Genomic DNA, 27,782 nt, shown 5'->3' with positions numbered 1-27,782 from the left:
TTAATCATGATTTCAAGTTCAACTTCCAGTGACCACAAATCAGTGTAATTATTTTGCCACATGTTTTGTCTTGATCTGAATGACATGTGCACTTGCAGCTACAGACTCCACCTGGCCATAGGCCAGTGATTCCTTCTCCTTTTTGTGTTTAACATAGTTATTTATTTAAGTGATATCAAGGTCACGCTGGTGCTTGCAGCCAAATATGTTTAATGCATAATGTTAACAGATCTATGAGGATTTGCTATGTCGCCCTGAAATGTGTTTATTTAACATTCTTTATCTCCGTGAGATAACTGGAACCGGCTTTAGAAGACAGTGGATTATCATTTCAAATAATCACGATTTCAGTGTCAACCAAAACAAAATCTACTCAAATAAAGTTTTGTTTTCGTTTATTTTTTTCAAATACATGCAATCTGTTTTCTTGTAGCTGTTTCAAAGGGAGTAGCTGAAAAAATGCTGTCCTTTATATTTGTTAATTGAGATTAAAAGGAGCATGATGCATAAGGCCACGAGAAATATTAAAGGAATTTCAAAGTGAAATTTGATTATACTAAAAGTATGTCTGTTTTGGTTTGCTGATGCTACTTTAAGTTTGTTGTGGTTTATCTACAAATGACTCTCGCCAAAATGTCTTAAAACTCCAGAAATAACCTTGCATCTCTATTCAGAAGATTCTTGGAAATGAGAAGTTGAAAAGGGTGGAAAACGTCATTGCCGTTTCAAGTTCAAAAAGAGACATAAAGATGAGTTTCTCAGACACAGTGAGAGAAGTTAATAAGCAGACTTTAAAAAAGGAGCAAAAAACACTTTAATTGGCAATTACTCATTTCTAGCAGCCTGTAACACGTTTTTTATTAGAGCTCGTACCAAAAGACTGCACTCTGCAGTATACAGACACGTGTCTGCAAACTAAAATAAGAGTCACAAGTCTAAACATCTGCGAAAGCAATATGAAAATTCAAGCCGCTGCAGAGAGGACACTCAGGAAACGACAACTCAAACTGACAAGACATCATAACATCTCTGTTGTTAAGATTTTCTTCCCAGCAAAGGGTGAAGAGGGAGGTCTGGAGTGTTGAGTTCAACAAGGTAAGGAGGGAAACGTTGATTTGTGTCAGGTAGTCCCCGTAATTCCCTCGACTGTGTTACATTAATCAGGTTTTTAAAAACACACTCCTGTCAAAGTACTAGGAAATTCTTTTGATGTTTAGCTGCCGTCAGTGCTGGATATTTTTTTCTATAACATTTGAGCGTTTTGCTTTCCTAACCTGATGTTTGAAGCAGGTTAAAAACTTTGAGCTTACATGACATCATGCTTGTAATCTGTCTCTGTTTTTTATCTTTTATCTTCCTGTCTGGGAAGTTGCGTTTTGGGGAATTCCCAGGAGAGGATTCATTCAGAGATCATTTATTCATGAAGAACTTTTAAAGTAAACACCTACTGTTGCCATCTGATAATGTAACGATGCATCTTAGTTTCTGTATAAGCAGCAACATGTCTTCATAACTGCAGCTAATGATTTAATTTGTATATAATCACCCCATGATTTAATCCATTAAAGATGAAACAGTAACAAACTTGTTTATTAAGATTGAATAGCGCCTTTTTAAAATTGTAAATGCTTAATACATTAATTACACAGAAAAGAATCACATCAACACCTCTCAACTGATAGAATTACCCAGTAGATTAGTTAGTAAAGACTTTGGTAAATCGTAGTCCTGATACATGTTGAAAAGCCTTACATAACTGTCGTTAGTCTACTGTATAGAGCACTTTTTATACAGAATACTTTCATAAGTTTTAAGACATTTTTATTGAAAAGAAGTTCCCTATATCTTCCAGTTTGAAGCAGTTACCTTGTGCCATTTTCAGTTTTTAGCACACTGATTGCTATTGTTTAACATTGTTTACCAGTGTTCCTCACCATCACTTTATACCTGCTAAAGATATTTACGATATAACTTTAATGCCTTTATACTATATCTATATACATATAAATGCTTAAGCATCCAAAGTTAAGTTATAGTCAGCATATAGACTGAGATCATTTTCTAAAGGTCTGGGAAATAATGGAAAACCAGCGACAAACCAGAGAAAACTGCTGCTGAGGCAGCAACAACAACATAATCATAAAACAAGACCTGACATTCGACCATCTGCCATACTGGGACCAGTAAATACATTAAACCATGGCCATGCTGGCAGGGAATAGTACCCTATGCAGCACGCAGGGAAAATGGGAATGCATAAGAGACCCATCTGCTCTCTTAAAGTCAGACACCTGCTTGCTATCAAAAACACAGATACGAGTGGTATTTGGGCCGCTTTAACCTTTCCTCCCTTTGGTAACATCTAGTCATCCACAGATCAGAAAATGCAGGAACATGTGGAATTTTGTCTGGTTTTCAGTTCTGACTCAATGCTGCACTGAATCATTTGAAACAAGTAGGCACATGATACCTGCACCTTTTACCTAAACACAGTTGATGTGTTAATACGCAAATTTCTGTGGAAGTGGGAAGTGTAGGTGACTTCATCACCTAAAGTTAATTTGCTACTCTGCAACTCAGAAGGATTGCACAAAATGAAAACAACAGCTCGATTCACTGCCGAAATGGGCATGTGTGAACACATATACCTTTAAAGATTGCTCACCGTTGATTTCCTCCACTCTGGATACGTCTGTAGGAAACTGTGGCCCTGACTTCATCTATTTCACAATGAACAGGTGGTCATGTGACATATAGAGCAAAGGATAAAGAGCCTCTTTGTCAAGAGAAAAATGGGGGAAAAAAGAAACTTGCAAAGAAAGAAAAGAAGAAAAGGAGTAGTGCGTCAGTCTGACATAAGCCCGTCCCATATTCTTCCACCAAACTGAATGTGTGATTTGAAGGTTAATGACTACTCCCCGGAGAGGTTACAGGCTAAACTTAGAACATGAAATTTCACCATGAAGCCTTACAGGCTATTTTTCATTTCCATAGAGGAGGTGAAAACTTTGGTCTATTTTGAGTCTTAAACTTAGCTATAACCATTTCAGCTCTTTAGTTCCAGTAAGATTTAGAGGAAAGGAGATCTTGCTAAAGGTGAAAGGCTTCTTGTGTCTCGAGGCCCCTTTGTAATAAAGGGGTTGACTGCGATTGTCCTGCTCTGTAAATGACACCACACATTGGAATCCGAGCATATGCATGTGTGTGAGTGTGTTTGTGCGTGTCTTCCTGTCGATGTTTAACACAGACACGTTCTGTGTGGCTCGTGTTCTCACAGGAGGAAGATCCCTCTGGCGTGAGCCGTTCAAGTTCTGTTTTACAGTGTGATCGAGCAAATCTTGGGGCCTCTGGTGGAAACAGCGATGAACAAAAATAAGGAACAAAACAAACAGTAATCATCAATATGGCTGTGCCGGGGGAAAAGACAACAGGAGTGGTTTCTCTGTGTAATCTGGATAAGGAAAGTGGGTTAGTGCTGAAATACGTGACAAAAAATGACCCATTTTGCTGCTACATCAGGGGACTTGAGCGTCACAGTCATCAAGTGGCCCACATAATGTGGTCTCTCTTAGCAGCGAAGGTGTTAAGGATGAAAGATTTGGCTCGCAGGGGCAGATAAGCAGGATTACAGCTAATGCAGTGTGTGTTTTCACACGATAGAGAAGAAATCCCATAATTTTACAGTCTTCATTTCAACTCCACCTCATTGTCACAGCTGACTTTAAATGGCATCACTGGCCAAATCTTGATCTTTCCTTTGTAATACGTCCCCCGGTGTTACAGAGACACGGAGGGAAGCGCTGTCCCACACCTCGAACCGAGGCGGTAGATTAATGAGGTAGGTTTGACGATGCACGAGGAAGGTTCCACATCTGGGTGTGTGTGTGAACACATGCAGTGATTAAGCCTCCTCCATGCATCTCTCCGCTTTCTGCTAACCGACTCCCTGGCAGCGATAGCTCGCATAGAACAGCATATGCTGAGCAAACAAAGCCCATCTCTGTCTGACAATATGCACTGACCGGACCCTGCTCAAGGAGACACTGCTGCTTAGTCACTGTCTGAAGTTGTGTGTATGCGTGCAATCGTGTAAGTGTGTGTGAATCAGAGGCGTTCATGAATGACGACAAGTACAAAACATCAGCTTTTTATTCATGACAACTGCCCGGTTGTGGAGAGAGGCGGGCCGTGAATGTGCTGATGTACGTGGAGATGCAGACATGCGTGGACTGCATAGTGACAGCGGGTGCGACTCATTTCCTGTGTGTGTACACGTCTGCCATCTATGTTCACGCCTTGTCCAGGGGGAAGCGCTGTAATTCATAAGACAACGGATATGTGGACCCACAGCTGTTAAACTACACCCAAGACACCAGTTGCTTTATAGCGACACTAACCACGCTACAAAACACTCTCTAACACAAAGGCAGTGTGTTTCCGTTTAAAGGCCTGGAAACAGTAGAATAGAAATGTTGTTACAGTTAAAACTTTCAGTTTAGTTTACAATCTTGAGCCCATTTTGGTCTTTCTCACAAATTTAAATGGCTATTTCAACTCCTTAGTACAGTAGCTTTACTGTTTTCTGGGTTTATTGTATAAAAACAGACACATTCAGGGCCTTTAACAGTTTACACATCTACGGTACAATGTGACGGTCAGCTGTTTCTTCAAATAGCTCACAGTGGAAAAAGGATCATTTTACACTGAAAGAGATTGTCGGTGAAATGTAACAATAAAAATGTTACATAAACGAATTACATTGGCCAACACCAGATCTTCTTCTCCTACATAACTCCACCATAGCCTTGCTTTGCTCTACAAAGGATATGTTTAATTCAGTAGTAAATTAGTTAAATGTATTAAAAACAATATTTAAACCACAAAGCTTTGTTTTCTTCACAACAAAACTCACTGAGCAAGCCGTGCAAGCGTTACCCAGGGACAAATAACAGGACGTTGGTGAGTTTTAATCTCCACTTGGAGAAGTAGTACACCATTTTTCATCCGGAGACTGTCTGGGAAAAGTGCTTCATGGTGATATATATGCAAAGGCTGTTTAATATAAAAGTTAAATATTTGCTAGTTTAAATATCCCTGAGCATACCAAAAAAGCTTCCAAGCAGAAAGCTCCAGTGGCCCGGCTTTGTTTGAGAATACGGGTCTTAGAAGGGGTGAGATTTCCCCGGTATCTTTCCTGAACCCCTGCAGTGTTCAAAATGCCAGAAAGCCCTCAGGGTGCACACACGCACGCTTGCAAGTGCACACACACACACACACACACACACACACACACACACACACACACACACACACACACACACACAACTCTGCAAGCCAGTCTTGGCACTGCAGTTGTTGAAGAAATCAATAAAGTAGGGTGCATCCATTCTCTGAGACCCTCAGGCCTATGAGCCTCTTTTCTTGGCATCTCATGCCTCAGAATAGCGTTTGCTTCAAGGCTACAATGCAGTGATGGCCCATTGTTTTCTTGGTACACAACACTGCCTTGATAGTGAGACTGAGGTGATGTTTTACTCTCTTCAAGGTGCATCGAGAACCTGAGGATCACAAAACATTCTTTACCGGCTTTCTGTGTGTCCCAGACACTTCTGTGCACAGCGATTTCTCTGGCTATGTGACTTGTATTCATTTTATTAACAATAAATTGTGAATTCTCTGGAGTGTTTGCAATGTTACAGTATGTGGGGACTGGATCTGTTATTGTTAAACAGCTATTCACAGCAGATTTTCATAGCTGCTATTTCCACATAATTTTCACATACTTTTCAACCAGCATTACAAAAACTCCAGTCTTTTACTGAATCTGTAGCCACTGTTTTGAAAGATCCTGCTGAAATTTAACCTAAACTGAACACAAGAGAAAATAATTTGATTTAATTTGTACTTTTACATTACTACACTACTTTTACAGAAATAGTTGTCAGCAAGTTTACAGCAAGTTTATCCTGTGCAAAGGAAACACCAACACCAGAGATGGGACAGATCTGATCCAATATCAGTATCAGGTGCTGATTCTGTTGAAATTCACAGATTGGATGCTGAGAAAGCATCCAATCATTCTAAAAACTCAATTGAAATTTGAACTTTTATGGGTTTACTGTTTAAAGAGCCACATTTTTCACATTTCACTTGCAAATATTACATTTGAAAACAATAATCAACAACCAAAGCAGTATTGTTTATCAGGAGGCATAAATAAAACCAGATGAGACATTTAAAAAAAAGAAAAAACTGGATCAGTGCATCTCTAACAACATACATGCCACATCTATGCTCAGTTTGGATATTTACTGGTGAGAGAGTGTGTGGATCTACAGGGTGGAGAAGGGCAGTCCACCCAAGCCGACCGCTCTGCAACCCAAAGCTGTGAAAGCCTTTACTTAAAAGACATGGCAGATTCCCAGACCTTGCCATACGCTCCCAGAGGCTAGGAAAGAGTGTGGGTGGATGGGTGTGTCGTCACATACCTAACCACTTCCTGGCCCTTTATAGCTGGTGGCAGCCACAGTGGTGTGTAGACGAGTGTGGACCATCCTTGAGTTCCCCATAACAAAACGTCAGAACATTGAAATAGATGACATTCCATCCCAACCTTCATAATAATAACCGCACAGTCCCAAGATCCCACTGCATGCCTGGGTGGTTTCAGCTGAAACAGCAGAGCTGCTGGGGATGAAGACACTGTGCAGAGTTTAGGGACTCACGACGAGTGACCTTGTGGATCAGAGCAAAGGGATGCAGAAAGCAAATGTGTTCTGTTCTCCCACTGAGACCAGCAGGAAAAGGGATGGTAAGAGCACTGCAGAGCCGCTTTCTGGGCAAACACTGTATGAGAGTGTAATCCCCGGCTTGGTCTCTCTTTCTTCCATCCTCTGACCATATTACCCTGTCAATTTCGGATGCAAACACTGCAGAATGATTCAGCATTCGACTGCATAGCACTGCCAGCCTTTTGATAATGCAGAGACATTAAAGTCATATTCACAAGGAAACAGCAACTTATTGTGGCAGTAAGATTTCAGAATAGATGACTGGCACTATCTTAAATTTTCTCATCTTTTTACCAATACATTTCTGTATTAAGAGACACATTTAAAAGTAAGCCCCCTGACGTTTAGCAAGACACATTTGGCCTTGACTTCCTTCTGCTTCCAAGCACAAGTTAACAGACACAGTCATGATGAGAGGCAACATTTTCATTATTTAAAAGATATTGCAAATGTCACTTTCAAAAGAAGAAGAAAAAAACGAACATCCATTGATGTCAAACCTAAAATCATATCTTTGATAAATACCTGTTGTAAATGTGGTCTAATACAAGAATCCAGGTGTACATCACCATTAAAACAGCCACCTTCTTAGGAGACTAAACTGTTGGCAAAAACACACACAATCTTGATATTCCCTGGCATGGCTAAAAAAAAAGGGGGGGGGGGGGGATGCTTTTCACATCCCCTCATTGATATGCCACACACTGGTTCCACTGTGGCACTGAGAGGAAAGTCCCACTCTCTGAATGAGGATCATTAGCATTGGAAACAACGAGAGACACAAATTAATCTAGTATGAGATCCAGCAGAAAACAGATTACTGAGTTAAGGAAGCAATGATTGTTACTGTCGTGAAAGGAAGGGAAGTCTTTACCATGCCGCATGAAAGCAAAAAAGGGAAAATAATGGGAATTTATAGGTAAAGCAAGATTATAAAATGAAATAGGAGTTTACATAATCTTAAAACTGTTAACTCTTATCTCCATGTTTTGTATTTTGATAAAATCCCTTAAAGACACAAAATATTTCAAAAAGACACTTGCTGCCAGAAAATGTATTGCGTACAATCTCTGCAAGATGAATACATTTCCACACTTTCCTAAAATGAACCACTGTTGATCACTCCTCTCAAAAGATTACTTCACACCAACTCAAAATAAACTTGAAAAAACACATGAGATCATCTTTTCTTGCATAACTTGACCACATTAGTGCACCTCCAGTGTTACTGCCATGTACAGACTTGTGTGTCAGATGGGAGCTCAGGGCTGTTCAGGCACGAATCAGATGATTCTGGCAGCAGATCAATATGATGGAGTGTGTTTGAACCTCCCAGGGCTTATCCATGTTTTTCTGTGACATGAATAATAAACATCATGACAACAATAACTGGCACTGTGAATGCCAGTTCATGCACACAGACACGCACAGGGGATAGAGAGGAGAGATTGAATCAATACCTTGCCTTTTCCTCTTACTGTATTAAAACATTAACATTCCTTAAATATCCTCTTACAATTGAGCACCCCTTTTACTCTTCCATTTTCCAGTATCTTACTACTGTCTGCCAAGACAAAACCACTTCCCAAAAGTTTCACACATGTGCACAAAACACCATAACTTTGAGCTTATTTCTTTATCTCAACAAATGTAAACAGATCCAGCTACCACAAAAACACACACAGGAGCAGATATAAACAGCAGGACTCCAAAATCAAGGGTAATGAGCAAACTGATGAGGAACCTCGGTCAAGTGTGTGTGATTGAGGGGAAAGTGAAGTAAAGACTTTGGAAGATGGAGGACCTTCCATTAAAACAAGATTAAAGCGGAGTTTGAGCAAAAATAATTAGGGGTTTATACTGGAAGTCACTTTTGCTGTGCCGACAAACGGAGGCTAATATGAAGCAGATGCTGACATGGGAGCTTTGCTGAGAGGAAGAGGGAAACATACACGAGATAAACAGCTGACAGGAGTACAGGCTGACTTTGAGTTGGCTCTCAACTTTTTCTGGATGCTGACTTTATCTTTTCCAGTACTTCCAACAGTTTTGCAGTAAAAAGTAATTAAAGTGAACCAACGGCTTGAAAACCATGTGCAATTTCAAAATGTTATTGAAAAAGTAATATTTGGATATAGTCAAACAAGGTGAACACCAAGGGAAGATGACACATCTGGATAAAAGATTGTGAATATTAAAAAACACAACCATCATACCATAACTATAACATCCAAACTATATACCACCATGAGAGAATATTAATATAGACTAAAGCAGTGAAAATAACACCAACAACAGTCTCAAGTCTATTGTATGTGTTTGTATGGAGTCGCTTAAAGTGATTTGCAACAAGAGAGGTTTAATTCAAGGACGCAACAACAGTTCTAATAAAAAAGCAGCGAGAGCGCAACTTATCTAGAAGTGTGAAAAACAAGTTAGTTTGTCTTGGGAGCGCGATCAGACACAGAAACAAAGAGAAAAGCGCCTGTGTGTGTTTCAGAAGAGAAGTCATTCTGACAGGTGGCGAATATTAGTGGATTTACCTGCGATTTGTCCAGGAAAAGGCTCTTTCTGAACTTCCCCCTCCGTATCTCCATTTCCAGGGCAGAGCCCCGAGCGACGGTGGCTCTAGTTGTCTGATTTCGGCAAAACATCGTCTCTTGCTCTTCTACAACTTTCTCGGACAGAACAGTCCAGGTCAGTGTCGACCTAGGCCGGGCGGAAAAGTGGAAGGAAAGTTCCAAGACAAGCGCGGATCCAGGTGGCGCACAAAACCTCTCCAGAGAGACTCCCAACAGGAAACACCGTTTCCTTCAGATGTGTCAGCTGCAACTGAGGCAGCAGTTTCAATGAGAGAGAAAAAACATAGCCTCCTCACTCAGAGACTATTTTAATTCCCCTTCAACACTGCCCTGCCCCGCGCAGCTACAACTGACACCGTGTACATCCCATGTGGCGCGCTGCTGAGAACTAGCCTGAATTATGGTTCTGCGTTAAATCGACGCAGAGCTTACGCTGTAGAGTACGCGCCGACGCGCATGGTACGGTGCGTTATACTTAAAGGCTGATTTATGGTTCCGCGTTACTTTGCGCTGCGCTCTGCGCGGAGACATCTGTCGGTGATGACTGGCACAGATCTCACTACAATGTTGTGTCTCGGTAGGTAGGCCTCAGTGTTCAGCAGAAAAACTGAGACACAAACCACATGTGAGCATTTGATCGTGACACCAATGGCTTCAATATAATTTATAAGTTTTAATGCTCTTATCTGATCCCTGGCATCCAACGTAATGCAGTCTATGTGTTTTTACGACTTAACTTTTTTTTTTTTTTTGCTAAATTAATTATTATTTTTAATTTGATGCAAGCAAAAAGTTTCAAAAAATTATCGATCTCTTTCAGAATTTTTTTATTTTTTATTTAACCTTTATTTAACCAGGAAGATCCCATTGAGATTAAAAACCTCTTTTCCAAGAGAGACCTGGCCAAGATAGGCAGCAGCAATTACACATAGTTACACAGAGTTACAAATGACAGATAAAACACCAACAGAATAAAATACAATTAAAATTAAATTAAAAAAAGCAAGCAAATCACAAAAAACAGGTACATGTAATGGAGTCGGCCTCAAGTATTTTCAATTTAGATTTAAAAGTACTCAAAGAAATTAACCCTGTTAGCCTCCAGTCATTTTGTAATGTGTTCCAGGCTGAAGGAGCAGAATAAACAAAGGCTCTTTTACCCAATTCAGTACGAACAAAAGGAACAGAAAGCAACAGGTAGTCTTGTGAACGGAACAAGTAAGAACGGACTTCTCTGTACAATCAAGGAGCAGATGTAAAGGCAGCACATTAAGCATTGCCTTATATATAAAAGTATAACAATGACTGAGCCTTCGGGTGGCCAGAGAAGACCATCCGACCTGAGAGTAGAACTCACAGTGATGTGTCAATGGTTTACAATTTGTAATGAACCTCAGGGAAGCAGAATATGCAGTATTGATCATGTGAAGACATTTAGCAGAAGCATTCATGTACAAAATATCTCCATACTATTGAATAGAATGAAAGACCCAAGCCAACATTTGTATGTGGTGTCAAAATACAGTGTATACTGCAGTATTTATAGATATGTAGGTATATATAAATAGTCAGGACATTTTTTAAGGTCTCCATTTTAGCGCTTTGTGAATTTCCTGTTTGGGTTAGCTTATGTGGTTGGCCCAAGTAGAAGCCAGATAAGACCACGGTGAGCAATTCACATGGGGCCAACACAGAACCCATGATGGGTCCCATTTTCAGCCCATTTAGATCTCAAATGCAAATGTTGGCTGGGATGGGAAAGGATTCCTCACTCTTCAAAAGTCTGCATGGGCAAGTTGAAAAGTTTAAGAACAATGTTTCTCAATGTCGAATTATAAATAATTAATAATGTTCATAATATAAACAGATCAAACAACCCAGAGAATCATTGTTAAAGGTTTTTAAGGCTTAAATCAGGGCAGTTTGGTTCAATTTGAAATATTTTTTCCATCCATTTTTCTTTTTCCATGGATGGCCTTGCTTATTTCAGAAATACAATGTTAGAATTACATTCTGCACAATTACTACAGCATGTCTCCACTATAAAATTAGCTTAGACTTTATCATATTAGATTAGATTAGATTCAACTTAATTGTCATTACACATATAGAAAGGACAAGACAACAAAATGCAGTTAGCATCCAACCACAAGTGGAGTAAGTGGATATAATATCTACAGGATGTACAGTCGTGGAATCTAAAAATGGATGTATGTACATTATAAGGTCACAATAGATATGTTTGTGCCGATGGGTATTTATGACTGAGATATACATAGTGAGGTTGGTAACTATGGACATAATGCACAGATGGGTATGCATATACAGTTGATGTATACAGTGGTGTATACACCATGATATGTACAGGAATATAGTATGGAAGTGATGCTGGGTTAGAAATAACATACAACAGAGTATTGGTAGGTTATATAAAAATGATGCAATGATTGAGTATCGTGATTTCTATAAAAGTAATAGTGAAATGGATCATGAAAACAGTACAAGATAAGCAGCAGTAAGCTCCTGTGGCAGTCCTGAATGTAACAGTGGGAAATGTATTACAGTCAGTACAATCAGAGGGGAGATGAGGATGAAAGGGGCAGTGTGATGTGTGTAGAGGCGTAGGAGACTCAGCGAGGGACAGAATAAGCGTTCAGGTGCCAGAACTGTCCGTCTGAAGTCCAGGTATGCCTCTGGTTTGTGAAAAATGTTTCAGGTTTAAAATAATATATTAACTGTTTTTATATTGAAAAACATTATATTCTGTTTATATTTATATTTAGCATGCTGTCTTAACTTGTTTAGTAAACAGGGTTGTATTTATTCATTATTAGGGATTCAATAATGATCAAACATAAGTCTTTTTCAGCTTTATAATTATTTGTGTTCCTCTCAGGCCAAAAATGCAACCTGTTTAAGGGTTTTTTTAAGGCGCATGGCTCTGCTCTCACTGTATATCATTTTATCTCTGAGCAAGTGCATCAGGGAGTCAAGATTTAGCAGGAATGTGAATTATAACTTCTAGTGGCACCAGAACACTTCGGACCCTGCTGTGACTGGAATTCTGAAAGGTCAGACAACGACCATGGATCATTCCCACTGGCAGAGAGGTCAATCCACTAAAAGAACTAGAGGTTGGCTTATGTAGAGAAAGGTGATATTGCAACACTAGTCAGTAAAGCCTAGAAAGAGAGGACCAACCATGCACGAACTGTGACTCACATCCAACACAACCCTCAGAGTAATGAGCAGAATCTCATAAGTGCACATCGTGATACTTAATACATCTTATAAAGCTGTTTCCTTTGAAACTCTTTTCTGTGATACCCTGGGAAATGTTGTTTTGAAACTGCAAGTGTTTGATGGCGAAAGGGCTTCTTTCCCCTCCGATTTCCATTTTTTCCCATAACACACTTGAGTTCCCTCAACCCTGATGAAGTGTTTCACCCACAACTGCTAAAAAAGAAAAAAAAAGAAAAAAAAGGGGAGTGAGAGAGATTATCCAAAATGTATGCAAAGATACAAACAGCATTACTCTGCTATATTTTACCTGTAAACCAATAAAATGTCTATGTTAGGATCTGTGTATGTTTGAGCCATTGTACACTGTAATTTTCTAACCATCTGCAATTACTGCAATAGCGGTTCTGCAATTGACTGAAAATTTCAATAGGATTTTCATTTTTGTCTAAAACATCAACAGCCTCTTTTTAATTCACTGTCTGCCTTTCAGTGCAGGTGACAGGCGCTTCCTTCTTACGGGAAGATATTAATAGTGTTGTATATCAAACACTGTTGTTTCATCCGCACTGCTAAACAGGCTGGTGCACAGTTCTTTACTGTGAAAAACACGTACGCTTCAAATCTTGCACAGACCAATTGCTCTTATCTGTTGTACTTAATAACCCATGCGTCTGTTTTTTCTCTGTGTGAATAAACACACTCTTATTGTAGCCTCCTTAGTTAGGGTTAATGGTGTCTGAACCACAATTTTAAACATAGTTATATAAAAGCACTTCAGCAAATGTTTGGCACTCTGCCTCTTTAGAAGTGAAAGGATTTTGAAGCCCTGCTTCTTTCTTACCCCCCAAGCTCTCTTATTTAAAAACAGAATGTTTGTTGATATAGTGAGCTTGAGTAAATAGCTGTAGGCCCCCGAACCTCGTGTAGCAACGTGATCTCCTTTGGATGTTTTTTTTCCTAAAAGGGACTATATTAAATGCAGATTATGTTTACATGCCTGTTGTATCTCTGGTCATTTGTGGGTAGACAGTCATGGAAGTGGGTGGTGCTTTCCCAAGCAAGGTCAGAGCCCCTTTTAACTCCTTCCTGCACTCTACTAGGCCCTTTGGGCAGCTCAATTTGCTGCAGAAGCGAGCAAGCAATTGGCTTATGTGTAGGCTTTGCAGTGGCAGATTTTAAACCCATCTGTGGGAAAAAGATAGGTTTGGCTTATTGCCCCTCATGTAAACCACATTTTTCAATTGCAAATCCCACAAACTACATTTTTCTCTCACTAAAGTCCCTCTTTCTTCTGCAGTTTTCACTCCTGCCCACACGTGCAAATAAACCCAACAAAAAACAGAGTGGGCTATGTCAAGATTCAAATGCATCCATGAATATGGGCAGTCACAATGGACTATGAAATGCTGACCACGGTCAGAACAAAAAAGGCGCCTCTATTCTCTCAGAACACAGTGGCTGTGAGGCAGCTGGAGAAAAGTTACAGGGTTTAGCAAAAATGAGACAATCACATTGTTACATCTTAATATAAAAACCCCATTCTGTTTCTCTCCGTCACAAACAAAACATACACACGGCATCGTCAGTGGCTCACCGGTGTAGAACCAGTGGAGTGGGTGTAAGTGGGCATCAAATCACCAATGCAGAAAATGTGGGAAACTTGTTTGGCCTTCCTTTCATACCATGAAAGCAATTCACGCTCAGCAGAATGTGTGTGGCTGTTCCCACTGCAATTACATGTGGTTTTTTTTGGATTCTAAATATAAATATACGTAAAGTAGATTGACCCATTGCAAAGCTCCATTCTCTTTACTTGCATTATTAAACCTCAATGTTATTCAAGCCATGGAGAAAAAATAACGCTAGCCCTCAAAAAAATTAAAACATTTTCTTTCTTCTTATAACATAGAAAGAAAATGTCTTTCAGTCATCCCAATGTTTTTATTGTAGTAACTATTGCTTTTCTGTGCAGATGCTTCAACATGTCATCAACCTGAAACTCTTCTTATCACCTTGAAGCATGAAACCACCTTTGTGGGAACATGATGATGGGTTTGTTTCTATCAGAGTTGGTGGATGAGAGAACACCTCTGGGAAAACAGAGAAGTTGGCTTACACTGGAACGCTTCTCAGCATCAACTGCATGGAAAACACCAGGGGGACTATAACTGTACTTAGGTCAGGCTTGGATTCCAATTGGCATGTGGAGACAGATGTGAGTACACATACAATGCACACAAACAGAAGTGGGGAGTGCTTCTCTCCGTGGCAGTGGTTTTTCATGGATTGAAATAACAGATTTGTTGTCATGATGCCTTCTCTGACAATGAGAAAGTGTTACACCAGTCTGACTTCTGCTGGACAATATTGGCCATTGCAACAATGTTATTCAGTGTTTCATACGCAACCGTGATTAATTTTTGGGTAAATTATTTTCTTTATTTGGAAAACACAGTGTTTCCAGGGTATAAAAGAATGGCTTGAAATCTGGCTCAAAATTCACACATCTGGACATCTGCACTAAATGAGTCACCAGACTCCTTTTAACCTTAAAATTGATTTGTCTTTTATTTTTATTTCCATTGGTCTACATATAACTATCCACTATGACAAAGACAAATCATATTCTTGGAATTTTTTTTCATTCAACACTGAAAAACTGTATGATAATTAAACAACTTCAATTTCTTCAGCTGAGGTGGCTTGGGCATCTGTATCGGATGCCTCCTGGATCCTCCCTAGGGAGGTGTTCCAGGCATGTCCCACCGGGAGGAGACCCCGGGGAAGACCCAGGACACGCTGGAGAGACATGTCTCTCGGCTGGCCTGGGAACGCCTCGGACTCCCCCCGGAAGAGCTGGAGGAAGTGTCTGGGGTGAAGGAAGTCTGGGCATCCCTGCTGAGGCTGCTGCCCCCGCGACCCGGGAACGGATAAGCGGAAGAAGATGAGCATGAGCATGATGAGCAATTTCTTCATCATGAACCTGAGAGCTGGTCTAGAGACTGGTCTGGTCTATCCTGCTTTTATTGTTGGTCCTTGAGATACCTCCATAACCTGACAGGAACACACCTGTCTCTGATTTAAATTATTAAGACATAATTAAGAAAGCATTCCTAATCCATAAGGGACCCATTTATTAACCTATAAGATGGGAACATTTGCCGCCACAAACTGGAAGATGGGATTTATTTTGAAGTGGCCAATACCAAATTAACTTCCAGCATGATACAAGACAGAAGAAGCTTGACAACACCAACACTTGGCTGATCTGTCTGCTCAGCCATTGGTCACACAGTACTTCCTCTGTAGGTAGATTAGTTAAACATTTTTTTTCTTCTCTGCTCAGCATTTCAGACAAATATTTATCTTTGGAGATGATCTTTCACATATAAAAAAAAAAACAAAACACCACAATCATCTAAATGGTTAATAACAGCCAGAATCTGGATTAAACTAGTTCTTGCCATCCAGTCTGATTGAGCTTCAAGGTTTCTGAAGAAAGGTTTAAGAAGAACACAAAATGTGTTTAGGTTATGAATATTTCAGGTTCTGAATATTTCTGTGCGTGGAATGATTTGGTTCTGTTTTTTTAATAATTAAAGCACTCCAGTTTGTTTTTGCTTAATCACAATATATGCTAGTTAGAAAAAAAGATACTTGGAAAAACTTGAATGTGCAACTATTTCCATAAAATGTCTTCCAGTATAAATTGAACAAAATATAAAGCTGATACTGTTCTGAAAGGCTTTATTTCATTTTATATACAAAAAGTACAAAACTTTGCCCGCCCCACAATGAAGTGAAAACGGTTTCTTTAAAGGACAAACATCCGACACATAAGAGTAAACCGCTGCTGCTTCATGCGGGGCCCAAAGAAACTCCAATTTCATGTACAAGACATCATTTGTGGTGCGGTTTTGTCCATTTAGCAGCTTCTTTCCGTCCTTGTTTCAAGCCCTGGAAAGAAATAACAGTAATAATTCCAAACATTATACCGACAACCACCTAAAATAAAAATAAGACTCTTGATACACCCAGGAAGCTGATAAAACACCACTATTTCCATTAACACCCACTGTTTTCTATTACACAGTGGAGATGTAATCTGTTATTAATATGTGTAAATCCCCGTCATGGCTCATAATGAGACGGTTGGCATCTGTGCACATACCAGGTAGTATCCTGTGTGATATCCACTCATGTACCAGGATATGAGCACGCTGCCCAAGGCTTCGTCATCCATGTCAGGACTCATTGGTGGAGGTGGAGGGATCATCTGAAGCAGAGAAAACGTCTTATGTGTGACCAAAACCCAGCTGTAGAAAGCCTAATATTTTTCTGGAAATCGCTATAGAGTCACCGTCAAAGTTGTTAAAAATGTGTACCACCAATAAAAGCTTCGTATCTTTTAAAAGGAAGCTTAAGTGCAAATACAATGAAGGTTGTTTTTTCCCCACTCAATCTCCATTTCTTCAAGGTAATTTGGCTATTCTTGCAAGTGTGTTGCCTTTGACAAGCCTCGTTTCTCATTCTATAAAAATGATTTCAGACATAATTTTACTTTATTGAAATGTAGTTGTGCAAAATTCCAAAATAAAAATAACTTTATGTCCTTAATTCAGTATTTCTAATCATAAGTGAAAAGAAATAGTAGAATCAAACTTACAGGTGGACCAAACGGCATCATGGGTGGCCAAGAAGGAGGTGTAGGTCCATGACCACCGGATCGTTTGTTTTCCCCCTGGGAGAATTCAAATACACAGTAATTGTGTCAACAATACTCCAGACAGCTTTGTATCAAAACAAAAGGTTTCAGCAGCATATTCACTGAACCTCATCTGACATGATAAGAGCCATCTCTGGTTTTTCATCTTCATCAACAGCTGCAACTTCAAGTATGAAAAGAACCATGGAGACAAATGTATTATTGCAATCCAATATCTCATTAAATAAATAGCAATTAATTCCATCTCAGTTGTTGTTGTTACATATTTATCATGGTGAATGTTACAATTTTATTCTATCTCTCATATATACATATATATAAAAATTAGTGTATGGTAGTATGTGGGTTGCACGCATGAAAAATTTGCCAAATCTTCTCTGCAAATGCCAAGAAGCTTATTTTGCCTTCACTATTGACTCGTGTGAGCTTCTGGTACCGGAGCCTCTCGCTCCTAGAGATTTGCAGACAAGGTTTGCATGACAATATGGCCGACGGCTCTCTGCCCAGACAATCTGGAACAGACTGCATGCATCCAATCTCCGGTCTCATAGGGGGTGCCAGGAGGCCTGACATCACTGCCCTTCGCCGTCAAGCCAGTTTGCACTGTCGGAACTATATGCACTGGAACCTCAACATGTGGAGGAGGATTACATGCAGTGATGAGTCCAGATTCTGGCTATGGTGGTTGTATAGTAGGGCCAAAGTGTGGAGAAGACACAGAGAGCGCTGTGTGAGTAACATCTTTATTGGAGGTAATTTAATGGTGTGGGGCGGCATCTCTCTCACTGGAAAAATTAGACTCGTCCTCATTAGAGGCAATCTCAATGCAGAGATAGAGATGAGATTCTGCAGCTAGTGGCAATCCTATATCTCCACAGTCTGGGACTGAACTCCATCCTCCAAGATGACAACACTCGCCCCTACAGAGCTGGGTTTATCAGAGACTACCTCCAGGATTTGGGAGTGGAGATGACAGAACTGTCTGCCAGCAGTCCTGACCTCAACCCCCGTTGAACGCTTGTGAGATCAGCTTGGGCGTTCAGATTGTGCCAGAGTGACCAACACAACCTCATTGGTTGATTTTGGACAAATGCTGGTTGAATGAGATGCCGTCCCACAGCAGCGTGTGACCAGGGTGGTGATCAGCACGAGGAGGAGGTGCCAGGCTGTTGTGGCTGTGTATGGTTCTACCACATGATACTGAGGCTCCTGGTTGTTAAATAGATAAATTGTTAAATTGTCAATATGTGTTTTCTTCAAACTTCAATCATCCAGTCCACCAACAGGTCAATGGCAAAATTAGCAGAGAAGAAAAAAATAATGAATTGATGCAATCCACACACTCAGCTCTGCTGCTCATACCACAAATGCATGTTACTTTCAAATGTGGCACCATTTAAAAAAGGGAAATTAACAAGCTTTCCAACGGTATAAGATTTATTGCCAAGAAGCATTGTAACAACAAAGAAATAATACCTTAACAATAATTCCTTAATGTTTGTGCAAAGTTTGTGTGTGAGTGTATTTTTCTTTAACTGCAGCAAGGAGCCAACCTGTTCATAAAATTTCAAAATACAACAGTAGTTTGCTCTCCGTTTATGTATTTAAAAGCAGTACATAAGGAAGTCCAGGAGTTTTCTTACCCGTCTGAAAGCATGCATGGGAGGTGGGCCTGGGGGAAATCCAGGGAAACCAGGAGCCCACGTGGGAGGAGGTCCATTATGGGGCTTGGACGTATGGGCTTTACTGTGCGGCTGGTGCTTGTGTCGGTTTGGTGTGGTTGACCTGTCACTCTCCTCAGTAGTCGATTCTACCTCCCCCACCTACAGATAGAGGTATATTGCTTTGATTATGTGAAGACTGAATGTCAACATGTACCAGAAAAAATACAATAAAATCAGAACATTCAAGAATTTGAAACAGAAGATTTAATTTTTTTCCTCCACCAATAATCCACAGAAAGAAAGTGCCTCGAAGAAAAGTGTAATCTTTGCTTCAATTAGATTGCATTACAGAAATGTGATACGTTTGTGAAATTTCTTATGTTATATCAATTTTTATTTTTGAGGAAAAAGAAAAACTGCTTATTTCAAAATTGTGATGATCATATTTGGAAAAAGAAATATCTTTGTAAAAACTATTTAATTGAACAAAACATTTTGTCAAAAATCTCTAAAAGTTATAAACAAATATATTAGAGCTGGGAAATTCCTCTTTTTATAGTGATAATCAAAATGTAAAAATGTTTAAATAATGAAACCAAAAAATGTTACCTTAGAATTTGATTCTTCATCAACTTCGGATATCTCTGACAACAAGTCTTCAAGGTTCTGCTCTTCTTCATTGCCATAGCCCATAAAAACTACTATACAGGTGCCCCTCTTGTGGTCTATGGAGGAAATCGTGGCTGGATAGAGCAGGCCATCTTCTGACCAGTAAGCACTGCACGAGTCCCCAACCTGCCACTGCGATGTCACATAAACCACAGTTAAGGTCAACGCATAACAACACAATGTTCGTATTCAAAAATCAGAATTATCCACGTAAAGGATGAAACACTAAGTTAGGTCACCAAAATGTGCTGTGCATTTCCTGATTTAGGGATCATCACATGCAAGCACACCCAATAGTTCCCAGTGCACAAAAAAGATTTACCGTACTTGATTTAAAAAAAAAAAATTAAAAAAAAAAAATGCATAAATTAATATCATTAGACCTTATAAAATCCCAAAGCTGTATTCAAAACACTTTTCTACTCATGTACTTAATACACAATATACATATTAAAAGGATTTTTTTCCTAACCTTCAACCATTTTCATCTGGGTATACAGTACAGACCAAAAGTTTGGACACACCTTCTCATTCAAACAAATGGGGAAGTGTGTCCAAACTTTTGGTTTGTACTGTATGTTTGTAGTTAATATGTATGAAACCACAAGTATTCTTTGCAAGTTAATAGTTACAGTTGAATGTTAATCAAATATGTGGCACTGACATATGACATCACGAATCATTATCTTCAGTAAATGAAAACCAAGTATAATCGTTTTGTATTACCTGTTAAAATGCACCAGTTTTTAATATCAAATGAGACATAATAATACTTAGTAGAAGAGCTTTAGGATTTTTGCAGGGTTCCAGAATAAGTGATAAGAACTGAGAGGTTTATATGAATTAGTATTGGATGTTCTTTAAACATTTAACTTGTACACTTGTGGATTCTTAAGCAAACATTGTAGATGCTAACATTATTACCCTCTACATGCAGTTCCTGTTACATGTTCTTTACCTCTTTATCTGGTGGTGCATTGTTTCTTTTCCTGCTTTGGTTTTTTTTGTTACTCTTGCGTTTCTTCCCGGGTTGATTTTTCTTGGAGGCCTGAGGCTCTTCTTCACCCTTAAGGGCAGTCTGGTGCACAAATCCAAATCAGCACATGTAAAGATTATCAACAAAAAGATATTACAAAAAGACATCAATTTGTTGTTGTTTTATTTATACCTTGAATGATGCCACAGCCTTGTCATATGCCTTTATCAGTGCGGTGTCATCCCATATATCTGAATCATCACTCTGAAAAAGAGATTGCATTTATAGCCTCGGCATCGGAAATACATTTTTACAACTATCTCCCCGATAAAAGCAAACATCTATGAATTATGTAGGTCGGGAGAGGCGGGTTCAGCCTCTTTCACGGCAACTAAAGGACTGTCTCAGAAAATTAGAATAATAATAATTATTATTATTTCAATTTATATATCGCTTTTCACCTGAAACGACAGATCTCAGAGCGCTTTAAAAAGAAGACTAAAAACAAGACTAAGAAACTAAGACAAAGCCTAGCTACTAAGTAAGATAAAAAGTTGTGGACAGCAAAAAAATAAAAAATAAAAATATTTGAATAAAAAGGGGTCAAGGGAAGAGTTCAGGGGAAAGCCTGCTTGTAGAAGAGTGTAAAGGACTCCACAGAAGGTGCATTCCTGAGGTAGAATATTGTGATAAAGTTCTTTATTTTCTGGAATGCAATTACAAAAACAAAAATGTCATACATTCTGGATTCATTACAAATCAACTGAAATATTGCAAGCCTTTTATTATTTTAATATTGCTGATTATGGCTTACAGTTTAAGATTAAGATTCCCAGAATATTCTATTTTTTTTTAGATAGGATGTTTGAATTTTCTTAAGCTGTAAACCATGATCAGCAATATTAAAATAATAAAAGGCTTGCAATATTTCAGTTGATTTGTAATGAATCCAGAACGTATGACATGTTTGTTTTTGTAATTGCATTACAGAAAATATCAGTATTCTAATGATGACAGTCCTGTAATGCTCTGGACTCGTTATTTTTCATCCCAATTGTGAGACGTTTCACCTCCACTGTACCACTGTCTATATGCAGCTAAGATGTACGTCCATTACAAAACTCAACTTCTGACCAAATGCCACCCAGCTGGTTGTCGTTTCTTTTCCTCTTTGTTACCAAACCTTTCTAGCTTAGCCTCCTAGCTCACCACCTCAAAATAAACCACCACGAGGCAGAAGAGGGTTCGTAAATATGCTGTCATCTTGTGCTCAGGTGTGTGGTGAACTCACCTGTCCAGACCCGCGGGTAAAAAGCACGTCTTTGCATCCGTTCGCCATGTGGACCTCTTGAACGTCGGTGCTAGCTTTTGCTAGTTTTTAAACTATAGCCTGATTTATGGTTCCGCGTTAAATCGACAGCGTACGCCTGCGTCGGTGTAACGCAGAACCATAAATCAGCCTTATGAAACAACGTGCGACGCATTTTTTTTAATGAAACTTTATTTCAATTCCAGAAAATACAATAACATTAAAATAAATGGCAGCCATCATTCAATAATATTAAAAACAAACATACATAGGCATCATTATAGTCCAAAAAATATAAAATTGTTCTCTTCACAAAAAAAGCTACAATAAAGTGCAAGTAGTTCTTGACATTAACAAACACTAAATAATAAAAGGAAGGCAATACATTCAGATATCCGTAAACATTTATTTTATGAGGTTGACAGTGGTATTACATTTTTTTGTTATTAACCAATTGTATTGTCTCAAAATATATTTTGAAATCAACTTTAAAGGAAACTAAGGATGGACAGGATTTGGAGAATTTTGCCTTATGAATGTGAAACTTAGCAACAAGAATCATTAAGTTGACCAGTTGTTGAATTTTATAATTTTGGTTTTCGTAATATAGTAAGATATCTTTAGCTTCTAATTTAATTACATTATTAGTTTGTATGTCAAAAAATTCTTCACATTCTTTCCAGAAAAGCAACGTGCGACGCAGAGCGTGACGTCAGCGCATCTGTGATGCATACAAGACGCGACGCTGTGGTTGGCTTGGCAACGTTGATAGTTGGACTAGTTGACTCGTAAAAGCAGCAGCAGCTGCTGTGTTTCATCGTGGAAGCCTCGGTTATTTTATTTGACTCTACTGGTGTCCACTGTGCGACTCGGTCCTGATGATTGATTCCTCTCTCAGCTCTCTGGGAGCAGAAGTGGTCCTGGCTTCGTCCAGCGATGAGAACCACCCGCAGGAAAACATCATCGACGGGTGAATGTTGCTTTTGAAATTTAGATTCGAGCCAAAGCTTCACACTTCAATATCTTTCAGGTTTTGTGATTGTGGTTTCCCCTACTACCCCCTCTTACACTAGCAACATTAAAAAGTTTTGGATGTCCACCGGGATGTTTCCTCAGGAGTTTGTGGTTCGCTTTGCGGAACCCACGACCTTATCAGCTCTGACAGTGGAGAGCTATAATGGTAAGAACAAGCTATCAAACAAAACAAAACAGATTAAATACAGCGCACACAATAAAAATACTTATGGTAGAGATTTCTGATGCACTGTTTCTTCTTATAGTCCATGGGCCAGAGCCAACATTTCACTGGTCAGTACCACTCAAGGTGACCAAACTTAATTATGATTTTTGAAAATATCCATCTGTAGATGATATTTTGGTATGATAACCTTCCCGAGTGGAAGCTGTATCATAGTTATCAGCTCATGAAGTTACCCACCCCCTTCAGAAAATTACATTTTAGATGCTGGTGCATATCCTGGTTTAGACTCATGTACAGGATATCTGTCAATGTTTCACAATATTGTCTTTGGTATCATTTTAAAGGGGAACTTTTAAGCAATAATTGAAGCTAAGATGTGAATCTTTCTGACCAACATAGAGGTCACTGCAGCTCTTTAAAACTATAAACAACACACATTTTAACACACTGTTCGCCTAAATGATAGGCTATCTTTTAGCCCTGTGTCAACTAGGAACAACAGAGACACAAAATACAAAAACTGGAATACTCACAGGACCATAAGGATTCAGGAAATGTATAATATACTCCATACTATATTATTGTTGTTACAGGTCATTGTGAGCCTTAAACTAGAAGAGCATCATTAGGCTCCTATGAAACAGCCACTAGGCTAGTGCCTAATATAGGCTAATGCAAATACAGGACATAAAGGACATAACAATGAGATAAGGAACCAGCTTAGTTTTCTAAACAACATTAGAGACACAAAATACAAAAAATACAACAACAACAAAAAAATACAAAAGCTGGAATACTCACAGGACCATAAGGATTCAGGAAATGTATAATATACCCAAATCAGAATCATCAATTAACCTGAAGGGGGTGGTAACTTCATGAGCTGATAACTTTGATCCAGCTGCCACTCAGGAAGGGTTATCATATCAGAATATCATCTACAGACATTTTCAAAAATCATAAGTAACTTTGGTCACCTTGAGTGGTACTGATATCAGGTCTGGCCCATGGACTATTACATGCATCTAGGGTTGCCAACTCCCTGAAAAATAAATAAGGGACACCGATTGCATTCACCTTTTTTTGTAAGTTGCGTGGTGAATTTTTTTTAGCCCTCTTTTTTTTTTGAGTGAAACGATTTTTTTTAAACTATTTGACCTGAACCTGAATTGAATTAGATGCATATTTTTGAATGCCATGAACACATTGAAAACAAATTATTATACAGCAATTCACTTTAATACAAAATAACAAAATGAACTGAATAAAATAAGTATCTTTCTTAAACAGAAACCTTTCCTGCTTAACTTAAAATTGTATGAATTTATATAAAACAATAGAAAGAAAGCAGAACATCCATTCTGTAATAGTGCACATTTTTAGTGCAATAACAAAAGTGCAAACAGAAAGTCTGTAGAAAACTTGTAAACATATTTGTGCATCAAAGGCCATGACTGTAGGATACAGTTGTAGTAAAACAGAAAAATAACTTATAAACTCAACAGCTCAATGCCATTTTCCATTGGCATTTTATGACTATTTTTTGACTCTCACAGTAATACAGGACAAAGTGCGTCCCTTTTCAGCTCAATACTGGACGCGTACTTTAGTTTATGAATATGGGACGATTCTGTTTTTCAAGGGACGGTTGGCAACCCTACATGCATCATTTGTTGTCAAAGTTTTCTGCCACTTCCTGTAGATTAGGTATACAGTTGTTTTAGTATCTTTTGCATTAGTTTTGTGTATGTATTTTTACATATTTAATGGTATGTCTAAGATCCAAACACATATTTTCACAGAAAATAAAGTTAGGATTGAATGCTTTTTAAAAAAAAAAAAAAAAAAAAAAATATATATATATATATATATATATATATATATATATTACACACACACAGAGATATATATTCTACCAGTGGCTGGAGAAGGCTGGCCTGAAGGACAGCGCTGAGGCATTAATCATGGCAGCACAAGAACAGGCCTTGAGCACAAGAGCGATAGTGGCCAAGGTCTACCACACCAGACAAGACCCCAGCTGCAGACTGTGCAAAGATGCCCCAGAAACAACCCAGCACATAATAGCTGGATGCAAGAAGCTGGCAGTCAACATTGAACTGCACAACCAGGTGGCGGTTGTAGTGTACAGAAACATCTGCGCTGAATATGAGAATAGGGTATATGGAAACTCCAAAGTCAAGGTGGGACATCAATCACAGGTGGTGGAGAATGAATCGGGAAAGATCCTGTGTGACTTCCAGATCTGCTTGGAGTTGTGTTCTCCAACCTGGGAGAGTGTATGGATGTACGTGTGAGTGTATGGATGTTTTTGCAATACCACCACTGCCAATCAACCACAACATATGTACTGTATATCTGACTCTCATAGTTTGTTACTGACTGATTACAAGTAATCCTCATAACCTTGTCAGTTTCAATGTTTTTATTTTACAGTCAAGCATCTAAAGATAGAAAAGAACACCTCATCAAATGCTTCTAAGTTTGAGTCTGTTACAGAGAAAGGTAAGGGTATGTTGTTTTTGCATTTGATTTCAAGTCTAGATAATTGAAATCAACATTAATGAACTCATTGCCCTACAGAATTTGAACGTACAGATGGACATCTTCAGTCAAATGCTATTTCAGTAAGTTGAAACAAAAGTATTCCAGCAAAATTTAGATTGTATTGGATTAGAATGGGTAAAACTGTTTTCTGTCTTTGTTTTATTCCTTTTTCAGCTACATGTAGATGGCTGTACTGCAACTCACCTTCGTTTTATCATCACCTCAGGATATGACCACTTTGTGTCAGTGCACAAAGTCAGTGTAAGAAATTAATATTTGTTTGTGTGTGTATGGAAAGTTGATCCCAATAAAATTGTCTGTAAGCAAAAGTTAATGTAATCCTTGAAATCTTATCAACAAAGTGCCAGTTCCAGACAAAACTAATGACTGAAAGTTGGATGTTGTTGTTCCAAGATTTGCTTCCAGCAATTTTCACCGTTTTTACTTATGTAATGTTATGGATTCACATTGGGAGCTTTTCATCCACTATTCAACTGCTCCTGGTAATTTCACAAGCTGATAGTTGGCAAAGCTTTAGAACAAACTAGCTGGATTGTGTTGAATGGTAAAATTACTTACAAAGGAACTCACTCTGTGTGAGGGACAGAGTTAATTAACTAATTTTTAGCAGCAAGAGCTTAAATTGGCATTCATACACTGACTACCACCTCCCCTCAGCCATTTCCCCATGAGCAGAAATTGACATCCCCCCAGACATGGATAATCATGATAATGCTGCTGCTGTCGGTGGGGGATGGAGGTGTTGCAGAACCAGATGGCTTCCCAGTCAACCAGCAAGTGTTCAAAGGCTGCGGGCCTATTTATACAAAGTCCGCTAGCCACCTCCTGCATTTCTACATCTCTCTCACACACTCACTTGCATGAACACATCTACCTCCATTGCCATTTCAGCTTGTCGGCAGCAAAGGCTACAGCAGTGTGTGATGACCGTTTGGGACTCCCTCTCCAATTACTTGCTGAGTCCAGAGAAGCTTGGGAATAGAGTTCGGTCTGCATACAAGTCTCAGAGTAAACCAATAATATATGAAATACATGCCTGAATAACTAGCCCCTTGATATTTCAGAGTACCTAATTGCTCAGGGGTACAACTGGGTTATAGTACATTTGAGTATGTGAGTGTGTAGTGAGTAATGAGGGCAAGGTAGAAACTGATGCAGTGTTATTGACTCATTCATTATTTAACAGCAGGGGATATTTACTATTATCTTAAAGGGGGAGCTTTGACTTTGAAATGAAGTATAAGCCTACGTTTTATGGGACTGCAATATTTTTCTTAGAACAGTTCCAATGATAAATTTAGTCAATAAGTAAGCCAAGATCTCTATTTGTATGTTAAATAAGGTTTTTGTAGCTCCTCCCCTTTACTAATGAAACCTGTCCCTTTTGTGTTTTACTGTCAGCCGATCAGCAGAATCACAGCAGGATATGATTGCATTTTTATCATGACACAGCAGGGCAGGCAGGGCTAAATTATTCACCAGTGTCTTCTTACGGCTGCCTGACTGCTGTCCAATCACCCAGTGACATGTGAAAGACCAAAAGTGAATGTTAAGCTAAATCCATGTAAAGAATATGGTTATCATAGCCTTCCCCGAACCATACTTTCTTACTATGGGGCCCAAATGACAATAACTGATTAAATGAAAGTTAAAACATTGCCGTAACTCAACCAACTCTTTCTTTCCTGCCCAGTTCTTATCATCTCTGACACGTTCTCGTTTTTATGTTTACAGAACCACATACTGTACATTGACAATGGGCCTAAAATTGATTTTAAGTGTTGATGTGGTGCCCTCACCTGATTTATGACAGAATCTAAGATGGAAAGAGTTGTTGTGTAAGGAGGGAATTGCTGCCAAAAGGCAGAAGTTAGATAATTAAACGGGAGATGAAAACGGTCTTTCCATTATTTAAATCCAAGAGAAATGGAGTATGGTAATCAGTGACTGATGAAGTGTGGAATTGAAGAGAACTTTGAGAAGAGAACCTCTCAAAGAGTTTACATTCTCAGTCTTTTAAAAAGTATAATTTATT

At 38.9% G+C, this 27,782-nt stretch overlaps 3 protein-coding genes across 5 annotated transcripts in view; 1 reads left to right on the top strand and 2 right to left on the bottom strand.

Annotated features, from left to right (window-relative positions):
• Positions 1 to 9,674, bottom strand: part of rtkna (rhotekin a) — a 60,121-nt gene extending 50,447 nt beyond the window's left edge. Inside the window, exon 1 of one of the 3 annotated variants that reach the window (XM_061728966.1) lies at positions 9,335 to 9,674. In XM_061728966.1, coding sequence (XP_061584950.1) covers positions 9,335 to 9,445 — 111 coding nt within the window. In that variant the 5' untranslated portion in view covers positions 9,446 to 9,674. The remainder of the gene's footprint in view (positions 1 to 9,334) is intronic. The other 2 variants (XM_061728962.1, XM_061728961.1) reach the window with 2 other exon arrangements.
• A 6,680-nt stretch (positions 9,675 to 16,354) lies between these two features.
• Positions 16,355 to 22,068, bottom strand: smn1 (survival of motor neuron 1, telomeric). The gene is made up of 8 exons (XM_061729945.1): positions 21,943 to 22,068; positions 20,844 to 20,915; positions 20,634 to 20,753; positions 19,616 to 19,807; positions 18,986 to 19,165; positions 17,283 to 17,357; positions 16,788 to 16,892; positions 16,355 to 16,573 (listed from the first exon to the last, which is right to left on the bottom strand). Exons 1-8 carry the CDS (start codon positions 21,988 to 21,990, stop codon positions 16,517 to 16,519), a joined length of 849 nt encoding a protein of 282 aa, XP_061585929.1. The 5' UTR covers positions 21,991 to 22,068; the 3' UTR covers positions 16,355 to 16,516.
• A 724-nt stretch (positions 22,069 to 22,792) lies between these two features.
• Positions 22,793 to 27,452, top strand: hspb11 (heat shock protein, alpha-crystallin-related, b11). Its single transcript, XM_061729944.1, has 5 exons — positions 22,793 to 22,930; positions 23,034 to 23,140; positions 25,616 to 25,684; positions 25,763 to 25,806; positions 25,901 to 27,452. Exons 1-5 carry the CDS (start codon positions 22,839 to 22,841, stop codon positions 25,997 to 25,999), a joined length of 411 nt encoding a protein of 136 aa, XP_061585928.1. The 5' UTR covers positions 22,793 to 22,838; the 3' UTR covers positions 26,000 to 27,452.
• Positions 27,453 to 27,782: the final 330 nt, after the last annotated feature.

This window comes from Cololabis saira, chromosome 9 (assembly GCF_033807715.1).
Source record: "Cololabis saira isolate AMF1-May2022 chromosome 9, fColSai1.1, whole genome shotgun sequence".
Taxonomy (NCBI): Eukaryota; Metazoa; Chordata; class Actinopteri; order Beloniformes; family Belonidae; genus Cololabis; species Cololabis saira.
This window is presented reverse-complemented; position numbering and strand designations above follow the sequence as displayed.